The sequence below is a fragment of the Canis lupus genome, chromosome 22, assembly GCF_048164855.1.
Source record: "Canis lupus baileyi chromosome 22, mCanLup2.hap1, whole genome shotgun sequence".
Lineage (NCBI taxonomy): Eukaryota > Metazoa > Chordata > Mammalia > Carnivora > Canidae > Canis > Canis lupus.
In genome coordinates this window covers 26,023,894-26,037,039 of record NC_132859.1, presented here as the reverse complement: position 1 = coordinate 26,037,039, position 13,146 = coordinate 26,023,894, and the positions used below count along the sequence as shown (strand labels likewise).

The window sequence follows — 13,146 nt, the reverse complement described above, 5'->3', positions numbered from 1 at the left end:
GGGAAATACCACTTAATAGGTATGAGATTTTACTGTATTGTGATGGAAATGTTTTAGCACTAGATCCAGGTGGTGGTTGCACAACACATGCACAACATTGCTACTTGTTACAGAACTGTTCATTTTTAAATGGTTTATTTGTGACATGTGAAATTCACCATTCATTTTTTAAAATTATTTTTATTTTTTAAGATTTTATTTATTTATTCATGAGAGACACAGAGAGATTCACAGAGACACAGGCAGAGGGAGAAGCAGCTCCCTGTAAGACCTGATCCCTGGATCCGGGATCCTACCATAAGCCAAAGGCAGAGGCTCAACTGCTGAGCCACTCAGATGCCCCTCACTCATTTTTTTTTAAAAGGAGCGGGGGATACAGCTTGTTTCACCTGGCTGGCCATCTTGGGATACATAGTCTCAGAACCCAGTGCCATGGGTAGCAAGCCCAACGTGCAGAGATCTCATGGAGGGAGTGGGTGAAGTTCCCATGGAGGTCCCAGCTGATGGTTAGCATCAACCTACAGATATTCAAGGAGCCTCAGGGCTGCCTCCTGCCCCACCATCTTGAGCCATTTCCTGCCATCCCAGATACCATGGAGCAGAGACAACCAACCCTGATGCTTCCTTTCATAATTCCCGGCCAGCAGAATCTGTGAGCTTAATAAAACTGTTGTTGTTCTATGCCACTAAGTTTGGGTGGTTTGTTATAGAAAAGAAGATATCTTGAACATCTTCTTAAAGAGAATAATTGCTCAAAACCCAAACATGCTCCAACACTAAAGCAAGCAAGCAACCCACAAAATTTGATGTATTTTGAGAGTTAGGACGTCTTAGCATTCACCTGACTGAATCCTTCCTTTTTAGCAAGAAAATACCTGAGGTCAGGGAAATTCCTGGGGGAGGTAGAGTTAGGTCAACATCTCAGTTCAAGGGATGCCTGGGTGGCTCAGTGGTTGAACATCTGCCTTTGGCTCAGAGTGTGGTCCTGGGGTCCCGGGATCTAGTCCCGCACCGGGTTCCCTGCAGGGAGCCTGCGTCTCCCTTTGCCTGTGTCTCTGCCTCTCTCTCTCTCTCTCTCTCTCTCTCATAATAAATAAATAAATAAAACCTTAAAAAAATAATAAAAAGATCCCAGCTCAGGCTCTCTCACTGCCCCACTAAGGGGCGTCAACTGAAGCTACCTGAAAGAATTTAAGCTGGACTCCATTCACATTAAGAATATAACAATGAAAACACCAAGGGTTGAGTGCCTGGCATTCTCTCCATGCTTTTCATGTAGTGATTCTTTCAATCTTCACAACAGCCCTGTTATCCTCAATTCACTGATGAGGAAACTGAGGAACAGATTAAGTAACTTGCTAGGAAACGATGAGACTAGGATTAGATCCTAAGCAGTTTGGCTGCCGAGTCCTTCCTGAGGAAGCAAAGGAGAAGCAGGCTGTGTGATAGAGCCTCACCTGATGGGGCTGATGGGGGACTGGAGGACCTTCCTTTCTCGCTCCGGCAAAGGCTCCCAGTGGAAATCCAGCTTCCAGTCCAACACCCCGCGCTGCAGGTCCTTGGAGGGGTAATATTGGAAAGTCTTCCAGTCGATCACATCTATGACTGGAGACACCACCCGGCTCCTGGAAAGAATTGTGGAATCAAATAAGAGATACAAACCATTCACTTGCTGGGGGATAGAAACATAATCTACACCCGTGTTGCCTAATACGGCAGCCAGTAGCCACATGTGGCTAGAGGACACCTAAAATGTGGTCTGTTTGGTTTTTTGTTTTTGTTTTTTTTTTTTTTGAATTGAAATGTGGTGTAAGTATAAAAAACACACTGGATTTAGAACACTCAATACAAAAAAAGAGTAGAGATCTCAGTAATTTTACACTGATTACATGCTGAAATGATAACGTTTTGGATTTAGTGGGTTTACTAAAATATGTTATTAAAATTGATTGCATCTGTTTCTTTTTGTTTTATAATGTGACTATTAGAAAAGTTTAAATTATATACATGGCTTGTTGTATTTCTATTAGACAGCACTGTTCTAGAAAACATGTTTTTCCCTAAGCAGCTAGGGGCCCATTTCATTAAAGAGCATGCCTGCCTCTTTCTCTTTTGAAAAACTTCTGTTGACAGCACCCAAAGACAGGAAAGCGGGTTCTAGGCTCAGCTCTGGAGTATGTCTCTGGGCCTCAGTTTCCTCATTTGTAAAATGTAAAATGAGGGAGGCAGAGATTGAACCACTTCCCATAAACACCTTTCTCAGCTGAAACATTCTAGGACTGTGACTCTTGACTTCTTTTGGGGCCTTTAATCCCTTTGAGAATCAGGGGAAACCTATGGGCTTGTCTTCAGAAAAATAATCATATGCATATATCCAAAATACTATGCACAGTTTCAGAGGGTTCATGGGCCCCTGCTCTAGGATCTGGTTTTTATTCTTCTCTATATCATACAAGTTGATTGGCTTTAAGACTCAGGACTGCCAAGTTCCAGAAGTGTCCCTGGTGTTGAGCATGCAGTGTCTATAAGCAAACCAAAGTCCTGAGTCTAGGCTTATCTGCTTGCTCATTTACTGATGCTATTGGTGGTTGTATCTTATCCCTTTGTTGTTGTTGTTGTTGTTGTTGTTTATTTTGTTTTGCTCACACATCCTCAGAGAGGATGATGTGGAAAATGGTACAGGCCAGAAACTTCACTTTTAAATAAACAGGTAATCACTCAGGTGTACAGGAGCTAATCTCCACCTAGCCAATATCTCGTTCACATTTTTTTCTGGCCTGTCATGACTGTTATTTCTAAAATCTATCCCATGGGCCCCTGGGTGGCTCAGTTGGTTAAGCCTCCAACTCTTGATTGAGATCAAGAGAGGTCATGAGATCAAGCCATGCATTGGATAAAATAAAATAATTTAAAATCTATGCCATTACATGGATCAGGCTTGAACTTCGGGGATACTGGAAGATGCCACTCTAAGAAAAAAGAGAATCCTGGCAGAGAGATACCAGCCATACTGTGTTTACACTTCTATCAATTTCCATCTCTGATCCTTCCACCTCAGACACAGCCAGGCTGGAGTAGCCCAGGCTACCTGGAGAGGGCCAGGCTGGTCCTAGGACTCAATTATCTGTCCCTAAGTGACTGACATTGGCATGAGGAGTCATGGGGTTTATACTTAGAACAAGGATCCCAATATGATTTTCTTGCCCTTTTCACATTGTGCCCTTTAGAAGGTAAGGGAAACTTAATCCCTTTGGGTCCCCACTACTTCTGGCATCCTGAATTGACCTAAGAAAACTGAGAAGCAGGATCAAGGAAGAAAGGAGAACACCCAGCCCCCCCTCCCAAGTCCCCACTTACTGTGGAGTGAACTGAACAGATGGGATGGATTTGGCTACTGGCAAAGCATTTTGTGGAATTTCAGAATCAAGAGCCAGGGAAGCCGTGCAGCAGAATCCTGAAGAATCCCATCAAATTTGTGCCATCTTAGTAATCAGGACAAGAAAGGAAATAACATCTGAGCATCCACACACCTAGCTTGTCCTAGACCTTTGAGCTGTGTCTTTCCTGACAAAGGTGTACATTACTTTTGACCAGAAAAATGGCAACTCTAGAATTTATCAAATGTTTCTTTTTGCTCTGTCTCGCCGGAACCTCAGAGTCCTATGCGAAACTCACTGTTAAAAACTATATTACTCCAAATATCCAGTGCTATCTTTTCCTGTCTGAGATCTCCGTTTCCTTCTATTTTAACCAGACACCTAAGTGATGAATCACGAGACACTCTGAGTGCCTTTTGGATAGAGATGAAGAGGATAGCAGCTGCTTAACCACGGCTGAATTAGGGAGTAACTTTAGTCTAGTGACTCAAAAATGGTGATTTAAAAAACCCAAACAGTATTATATTTAGCTTTGGGTTTCGTACCTACAGATGTGTCTGGTGTTCTTGGAATACACTTAAAGCAAAATGGCAATGCTGCCCTGTTTGACTTGGAAGGAGCTAGAAGTGTCTGCTTACACCATCATTCTCTCTTTCAAATTGAGTTTTAACTCTCAGGCAAGTACAAGGTTGATTTTCTCTTAAGCCCTTCTAAGCTTCAAGGGGTCAGGCACTTGGGTTTCAAAAAACAAACAGAGGTAAGTTGAGCTGTCAACCAAGACTGGTTGACTGCAAAACGTGAGGTCAACTAATAAACTACTGCCCAAGTATTCAAAAGCCAACTGTGGCTTCAACCTTACCAACCAAACCTAGGTTACTTACAAGCCCTAGCTTATCTCATCCCTTCTAATTACTTCTGCACCTCCAAGTTCCTCTGGGCCTGTGGTCTCTAAAGTCATTTTGGGAGTTCACTCAAGTTCTTGGTGCTGTGGAAAGTATCTTATATCGAGAAGCAAAAGGCTCTGGGTTCTCTCATCCCAGAGCTCTTGCTTCTCAAGTGTGACCTCAGGACTCGTGTCAGCTGTTGCAGTACTGTATCATGCTGGGGTCTATGTGGTAGGGTGAGGGCTGGAGAGTTTCCCTGGGGCATGAGACCAAAAGAAGGCTGCTCGCTGCTTCCCTTGTGGGCTGGAAGTATCTTGGTCCCCCGGATGCTCCTCACTACACACACACATACACACACTCTCTCACATACTCATATTCTCTTACACACACACACATACACTTACTCGCTCACACACTCATACTTTCACACACATATACACACTCATACTCTTTCATACTTTCGCACGTACACACTCATACTCTCACAAACACACACTCTCTCACACACACACATACTCACACTTTCACATAGGATTTCCATCATTTAACCCTTTGTAGGGCAGAGAGCGATGGGAGGTGGTCTGTTCCCTGTCCTTCTTTGCTTCTCCCCATTGAGCAGGCTCAGCCCTATAACCCATTATATAGGAGGAAAGTAACAGCAAATCCATATTTATAAGTAGATGGCTTATGTGTCTCTAAAATAGAGGCCCAGACCAAATTCAAATGGAAAACAGCTTGGACAGCCTCTGGAGCCAGAGGAGTCACCTCTCAGGAGTTGTTGTCTTTCAGCACTTCACTAAGGGACTGCCCCTTCTCCATTGGAAACTTTCCTTTTTCTAGGGCCGTGACTCTCATTCCATGGCTTGGATATTAGAGCTCATGTATAGCACAAGGCAGTTGACAGGTGGCACCTGGAATAACAGCTACCCTTGATCTTCATCTTTGTTACTTTACATGGAAACCAACTACCAATCAGCGCCTCTAACACTGCTCTAAAAACTGCTCTTTGAGCAACTCTGTCTGGGGCTGCTATGTACAGTTATGTGGGTTGTGCACTGCCCAAACTTAGAGAATGCCTCAAATATCATAGACATTGTAAATTTGCATAATTCTAAAATTTCTGGCAGTTAGCATTAAAGTAGCTTGTTCTAAAAAAATGAATGTATTATGACACATGTTCTGAGAAATGAGAGTAAAGGGTAATGAAGAAGGGATTCCTTTTACCAATCCATACAAAGTTGCCATATGGCTCTCTATAGACCTGTTCTGTGGGTAGGGGCAGGGAACCAGGGCTAGGAACTAGGCCTAGAACCCTCTGAATAGGATGTTGAGGAAGTTATGACTCTTTGACATAATTGATTTGTGGCTTATTACCTGTTACTCATCATCCCATTCCACCTTTTTAATGAAAATTCTTAAAGACCTTTGTCTATCTTCTGCACAATAGGTCCTCACCTGGTGACAGAAGTCTCTTGCCATGAGCATCAGGGGCAGCTGGGGCCCATTTTCTCTCCTGAAGAGTAGCAGCTATTAGAAGCTGTGCCCAGTGGCTTCTACGGCTTTGCTTTACATGAGGTGAGCTGCCATGGGAGGCTGGAGGAAACGCTTGAGCAAAATTGCTGTAGGACTAAGCAAACCTTAATAGGGGGCACTCCCCCGCCAGCCACAGCTTTCAGAGCATCACTGTGTGTAATGGAAAGGGATGAGAACTCAGACCCAAGAGAACTGACTTTTCTTTCAGACCCTCACCTGCAAAGGCCTGTAAGCTGAACATTAGGTCCCAAAGAAAACAGGGTACACAGGAAGCTATGAATGAGGCATGGGATGACAAAAAGATAGTTAAACCATAGGAGAGGGGGGACCTGAAGAGGAAGCCAAACCAGAATGGGTCTAAGACCAGAGGCCATGTGTGTGCACGTATGTGTGTGTGTGTGTGTGTGTGTGTGTGTGTGTGAGAGAGAGAGAGAGAGAGAGAGAGAGAGAGAGAGAGAAACAGAGGGGGAGGGAGGGAGAGAGGAAGAATGAAAGGGAAGGAGAGGGAGAGGGGAGACATTTGATAAAGAGAGGAAGGGAAGGGCCCAGGAAATGAAAATTTCACAGACCCACCTCTTAACTGTGGAAGGTTTCTCAGGGAGCCCCATTTTATTTATAGCTGAGGACACTGAGGTATTGCCAAGTCTTCCTCTCTCAGCCTAGAGTGAGAAATCTCCAGATCTGCGAAAATGGCACCAATGTGAGAAGCAGACATGAAGGCCTCATTCTAATCAATGTTTTAACACATGTCTCACAACCAGGGTGGGGAGGGGGATGAGTAAATATCACTCCCTCATCAGCTCCTCCAATTCTTAAAATAATTCTTAGACAACAAAAAGAGCAGGAGACCGAGCATTAGAACACCTGACTCAGCTGTAAAGTCTCTGTGTGCCCCCACAGATCATTTCACCCCGTGGAGCCCCACTAACTCTGTGAAACCAAAGCAGAAGTACTTGCCTGAGGCATCTCACAGGCGGGGGTCATTGAAGAATTATATGAAAACAGTCTACAACAGTCATACATACATAAGGCTTAATGATATCAATTCTTGAGTTCCTAAACATCTGCATTAAAGAAACATAGAAAATAGCCTAGTTATTGAGTGGCTGAGTGACCCTGAGGGGTCTCCTTGCCCTCTCTGGAACTCAGTTTTTTTCAGGAATGAAATCATGAGATAGGACTAGGTGATCTTACAGGTCCCTCCGAAAGCCATCTGTCTATGACACAGGGATGGGAATTAGATGGGGAATAGGCGGGATCAACTTTAGCTCCCACGCCACAGTCATTGTGACTTTGAAGACGGAATCCAAGATGGCAGTTTGTAGGGTTTGCATGTTTGCTTGTCCCAGTCCTGGTGCTGGATTTATACATGTCTCCTTCTCTTCTGAGATAATAGCCAGGAGTGGGCAGTAATCTGTGTCACAGTACTGGGCAAAACTAATCCTTGATTTCATTTGAGCTCCGATTGTTCTTTACTAAAAAGGAATTGCTGGACTGTTAACAATTTACGTTGTATTGCTTGCAACCTCCTCTATCTAGTGGCTAATGCTAATTCTACCAGCATATTCTTCTATCTCCTCATCCAGAAATGTCTTTCCTATATGTTGTCACTCCCAACATCAAAGGAGACAGTGAATGTTTACCGTGGGGAGGAGTATAAGAATAGGAGTCATAAGGCTTGGTTCTGGCATCAGCCTTATCTGGATGGGCATCATCAGAAGTGATAGTTTGTTGAGTTCCTACCGTGTCATACGCCTCTGCAAACCCCAAGGGTATGCCTGAGGGGGTCCCAGGTGGGCTAGCCACCAGGTTTTGCTTTTCCTTTGTGGGATATTCAGATTGAGGAAAATGGTCGACAGGACACGTTTAGGAACTGTATGAGGAGAACAAAGAAGTGGGGAGCAAATGACAGCAGGATAGGGGAAGAAGAACAGAGAAATGGTCAAAGAAAAATTTTGAATGTTTGACTAAGGGGTGTGTAATGCAGTTCTCTATGATCTCACATTCCTGAGACATTGGTTATAACATTAGAGACCCCTCATCCAGAAAACCAATGCTGGTTTTTGATGGAAGTTTAGCAATCACAGAGTCTAGTGCTTTCTGTTTAAGGGTAAGTACCTATGAGCAAAATACAAAGACTTTTTCTCAGGTTATATTACAATCTTGATTAAAATTGCTGACTTAAGGGGCACCTGGGTGGCTCAGTGGTTGAGCGTCTACCTTTGGCTCAGGGCATGATCTCGGGGTCCTGGGATGGAGTCCCGCATCAGGCTTCCTGCAGGGAGTCTACTTCTCCCTCTGCCTATGTCTCTGCCTCTCTCTGTGTCTCTTATGGATAAATAAATAAAATCTTTTTAAACAAATTGCTGACTTAGGCACTAAAGAGAGTGATAACTATAGAAAAATGTTACCCTATCCAGGAGTATTTGCAACTTAATAGAAGCTGTCCTCCAAGACCCAGTGTTTTGTTTTGTTTGTTTTGTTTTTGTTTTGTTTTTGTTTGTTTGTTTTTTAATCTAGAGAACAAGGCAGATAGACTGGAGGACCTCTAACTTCCTTCCAACATTACCTCTCTGTGCTTTAGAAAAGGCTCAACTTCAAACATCTGAAAAAAAACAACAACAAGGAAACATGTTGGTCTCTAATGGTAGAGACTTGGGGCCCTTTTCAATGGTGTATAGATGTTCTGTGAGTGGCTGAGGCTGTAAACTATTTCTTCCAGTCCCACCTCTGCTCCCCAGACCCCAAGGGCAAAGTTACCTGTCACCAGCTATTCTGCTGAGGAGGGGCTCCAGCCAGCCTGGGTGGCACTCACAGTGGGAATCCATGAAGACCAGCACATCCCCGGTGGCCCTGGTGGCCCCCAACATCCGGGCCCTGATGGCACCCAGCCTTTTGTTGCTCCTGAGCAACTTCACCCCCTCCAGCCTGGCCACGTATTCGCTGAGAGAAGACTTGAGTTGTCCTAGAATCAACAGAGTTGTGGTCACTGGGGACACAGATGCCATAGCCAATGAGACTGTGATGCCATCCCTAGGATTCTTGTCATCAATTCTCTCTTGGGAGCTGTAGTGAGCATAAGGGTCCTAAGACTCTGATATATTACAATGTAGTTGTTGCTAAGATGTCAGTTGCTTCAGTAATTTAGGGTGGTCGGTATTCCCTCCAGTAAAAACCAGGAGAGATGGTGTGATCAAACCAGGAGAGGAGAGAAATGGCCTGCTTTCTCTAACTGCAGCAGTGGGGTTATGCAGATACTGTTGGTGCCCTACTCAAATGCCCCATAGTTCCTTTTACTGGTTTGATTTGGTTTGCAGGTACCCAGCAGCTATCGGTTTGCTGCTAACTAGTCTGCACCCTTCTCTGGAAACATTCCTTTGGGTATAAAACTGCCTCTTCTGTGAATGCCAGAGAGTTATGCAGAATGCCACCTCTGGCCCCAGGTGCCCAGGGTCAATGACCAACCTAGTGCAGGGTTACCAAAGCCCACTCCTTTGCTTCAAGGGAGGACAGATTCTGAGATGCAGTTTGCACTACCGAGCTCTCTGTGGAATCAGGGTGGGGCTAGACTTCATATGAAACCCCATCCTGGCTCAGTTCCTTCCTCTGCCTCTTCTCCTTCCTCTACTCTCCTACAGGGCTCCCCTGACAGAACACCCCCCTAAAAATCACAAGCACATGAATCCCATCTCAGGCTCCACTTCTAAGAAATCTGACTTAAGACAGCGGTCAAGGAGGTCAAATCCAGGGATCCATTAAATGTGGCCACTCGTAGGTCATTGGTAGGACTGGCCAAAGTGGTCTCATTGCAGTGGTAGGGATGGATGGGCAATGCAGTGGGTCAAAAAGAAAGTGGGACATGAAAAACCAAGACAAGAGTCTAGACATTCTTTTAGGAACAATGATTCTATAGGAGATAAAGGAAGAGAGAGGCTTTTTTATTAGGTTTTATGTTTAAGGTAAGAAAAGTTGTGTGTGCATGCACACACACACACACACACACACGAATACACCAAGATGACCAAGTCAGTCAAGACAGAAAGCATTCACAAAGAAGTAGTGTCCTCCCTCCATGAAGTCTTGGAAATGGGGTCCTCCTCATTCTCTGAATTAAGAGCTTCTCAAGGGCAGGGATTATACCTCATGCATTTCCACTGCTCTGATCCCTAGTGCAGGGCTGGCCCATGGTAGGCACTTAGTACATGTGTGTTGAACAGAACTATGCCAAAGAGCAAGAATGTCTCTAGTTCCCCAGCCCAGAGGTAATCTTGACAGGGACATGTGTAGTAGCCTTGCTACTTTGGTGGCTGGGTCTCCAAGGAGCTGGGGAAGGCTCAGGCAGCCTGACCTGAAGACCGCACCAGACTCCCTGGAGAGCTGCCTTCTGAGCAGTATATGGCTCCCCAGGAAGACTTTTCTGCAGAAGAAACTGTCCTGAGCCGTGGACATAAGGATTCCCAGTCATTGGCTGTTGAATTTCTTGGTGATAAAGTATTGTACCAATTTATTACTTTATAATTATTTTTCTGGCAAGCTTGTTAGTTCCAAGTCCATTCCCTAGAGAAGGGCCTCTGTTAGCAAAGCTATTAAAATTTCTGAACTTGATTGTGTGAGAACCAGCCCCTCAGTGGCTCCACTGTACTGAGCACAGCTAGTTGTTTTATCCAACATTCATTCTCCCCTTCTACCTTACTAACTGAAACTTGATTTTGCTCAGGACAGCTAAAAACAGTAATCTACCAAGACCCCATTGCTGTTAGTAATAGCCTTTTAATCTAACTCTGGTGGAAATATATTAGGTAAAAACATTCTGGAAAAACTATTGTTTTACTAATTTTTTCTAAAAGGACAAACTTGGCTGACCTCTGCCTATCTGCATTTCACTCTTTCCTGCTTGGAAGGTGATGTAATGTCCAGAGGTAGAGTGCCCTCATTGGATTATGAGGCCAAAAACCACACTCCAAGTAGGGCTAAGTGGAAGCAGAAGATGCTGAGGACTGGAGACCTGGGTGGCTCAGTCGGTTAAGCATCTATCTTTGGCTCAAGTCATAATCTCAGGGTCCTGGGATTGAGCGTCAAGTTGAGCTTCCCATTCAGCGTTGAGTCTGCTTCTCTCTCTCCCTCTCCCTCTCCCCCTCCTCTCTGCTCTTGCTTTCTCTCTCTGCCAAATAAATACATAAAATCTTTTTAAAAAACAGAGTGAGAGTATTAAAAAAAAAAAGAATATCCTGAGAATATTGGAGGTCCCCACTGCCCTAGGACACTTCCACCAGCCAACCCAGACCAGCCCAGGAACTGCTCATCCATTTTGCCTAATGGCCAACAGCCATATGGCCTAGACAGCCATATGTACCTCAGTGGCCTCACACATTTCCAGAGCCTCTGGCTAGTTTGACCTGCTGCCATGCGCCAGCTGGACAAATTCTCAACATGAGGACCTTTGGAAGAACCAACAGAGGTATGTGGCCACTTGATCCTGTTTTCTGTCATTCCCCCTAGAAAGGTGCTTTTTTTGATCTCAGCAAATGTTCAGTTGCCCTTGGAGCAGTCTGTTCTCCCCACAGGACCAGAGGGGGTCTCCACAGGCCATTTGGTTGAGCCAAAAACATAGACCTGGGGCCCCAGCCAAAGAAGAGCAGTGGTTCTCAAAGTGTCATCCATGGATCAGCAGTATCCACATCAGCTGAGATCTTGTTAGAGTGCAAATTTGTGGACTCAGTGCCAGATCAGGAAACTCTGGGGAAGGGCCTAGCAATCAGTGTTTTAATAAGCCTGACAGGTGATTCTGATGTATATTCAAGTTTGAGAACCACAGACCTTCTTTTGTCTCCACCTTCTTTTAGCAACTCAGCCATGCAACGGGCTGGTCCCTAGTAGTGAATCTCTTGTCAGTGGAAAACATCTGAGCAGATTCTGCAAGTCTGGACTCTGGGCCTGACTCTGCTGCCCTTGGCATGACTCAGCCCTGGTCAATTCTCTTCTGTAGGCCTCAGTTTCCTTGTCTGGAAAATGAGTAAATCAGGCTAAACAGGAATTATTTAGTGACTAACACACATCAAGTGCTTCACCCAGTGTCCAGGAGGCAGTGAGCGCTTAGGAATGGCTACCCTGCCGTGATACATGAGTGTCTTGAGGAGAAGCACATTGGACTGCATGGAGGTTGGGATTGGGAGAGATAACCCTGGGATCAGGCTGGAGTGGCCCCCTTGAGATCCTTGCCAGGACTACCTTGCCTTGCCTGGCTGCTTTGCCTTCAATGTCTTCTCCCCCCACTTCCTTACTCATTGTCTCAGGGCTCTTCATTGATGAGTTACCTGTACCTGAATCCTCATCTGGAGGGAACCTTGACGATACAGGCTCCAAACCCCACACTGCATGGGAGCCCCACCCCCCACCAACCCAGGGTCTAGGCCCACCCGAGGAGCCGGGAGGAGCCCATAGCCACCTTGCTGGCTGAGGTCGTCCACCAAGATGATCTCCTTCAGAAAGGCCCTGGGGACCGTGTCAAGGATGCTGTGCACCGTCCTCAGGAGGGTGGACCAGGCCTCGTCGTGGAAACAGAGGATGATGCTGGCTGTGGGCAGGCTGTCCCAGGGGGGCTGCTGCAGACACCTGCAGGGAAGAGAACCAGGGAGCCATGGGAAGAGAAGACTACAGGAGCATTGGACATCCTCTAACTCACTCCGTAAGCCCTGGCTGAGGCTGCTTTAGTCAGATGGCTCTCCCCCAGTTCAGTAGCTCCCTGGGTTTGCTTGAAATTTCCATGTAAAGAGAACCCATCACACCCTCACAATAGTGCTGTCCACTGTCTTCCAATCCTCAAATCCCTAGAGCAATGTTTTATCCATGCCTCACTCATAACATTTGAGAGGTGTGGCCACCATTCCCAGCCAACAACCATTCTAACCTGTAAAATGGGAATGAATGACATTATCAACCTCGTAGAGCTATCCTAAGGCTTAAACAGGATAAAGTACACAGTAAGTGTCCCATGAACACACATTGTCATTTATTTAAGGGCAAGAACACTATTTTCTTTATTTTTGTATCCATATAATCTAGCATAGCACCTGGTACATAATAAACATTAAGTATTATTGTTCTTGAAGAAAGGCAAGGATTGAACATTTGTGAGTGCCAGTAATATGCCACATACTATGCTAAGGCCCTTTACACATATTACTGCTTGTTTACACTAAAATAAGTCTTTGGCCCTTACCTCATTTTGTGGATAAGGAAACTGAGGCTCCGAGAGTGGGCAAGACTTATCAAAGCTCACACTATCAGTAAGTGGCAGAGCTTTAAACTACCCTGGCCTTTCCCCTCTGCTGGTTTGTGAGTGGATAGGTGGG

The 13,146-nt window shown here is 45.2% G+C and overlaps 1 protein-coding gene across 3 annotated transcripts in view; it reads right to left on the bottom strand.

Moving 5' to 3' along the window:
• GALNT15 (polypeptide N-acetylgalactosaminyltransferase 15) overlaps positions 1 to 13,146 on the bottom strand; it is a 48,411-nt gene that overhangs the window by 15,425 nt on the left and 19,840 nt on the right. For 2 of the 3 annotated variants that reach the window (XR_012014959.1, XM_072792866.1), the window contains exons 2-4: positions 12,240 to 12,406; positions 8,555 to 8,759; positions 1,458 to 1,625 (exon numbers count right to left, since the gene is read on the bottom strand). Coding sequence is in view for 1 of the 3 variants with exons in the window: in XM_072792866.1 (XP_072648967.1) it covers positions 1,458 to 1,625; positions 8,555 to 8,759; positions 12,240 to 12,406 (540 nt within the window). In the remaining 2 variants the exon portion in view is untranslated. Of the gene's footprint in view, positions 1 to 1,457; positions 1,626 to 3,357; positions 3,483 to 5,716; positions 6,321 to 8,554; positions 8,760 to 12,239; positions 12,407 to 13,146 lie in introns of those variants that run through there. The other variant, XM_072792867.1, reaches the window with a different exon arrangement.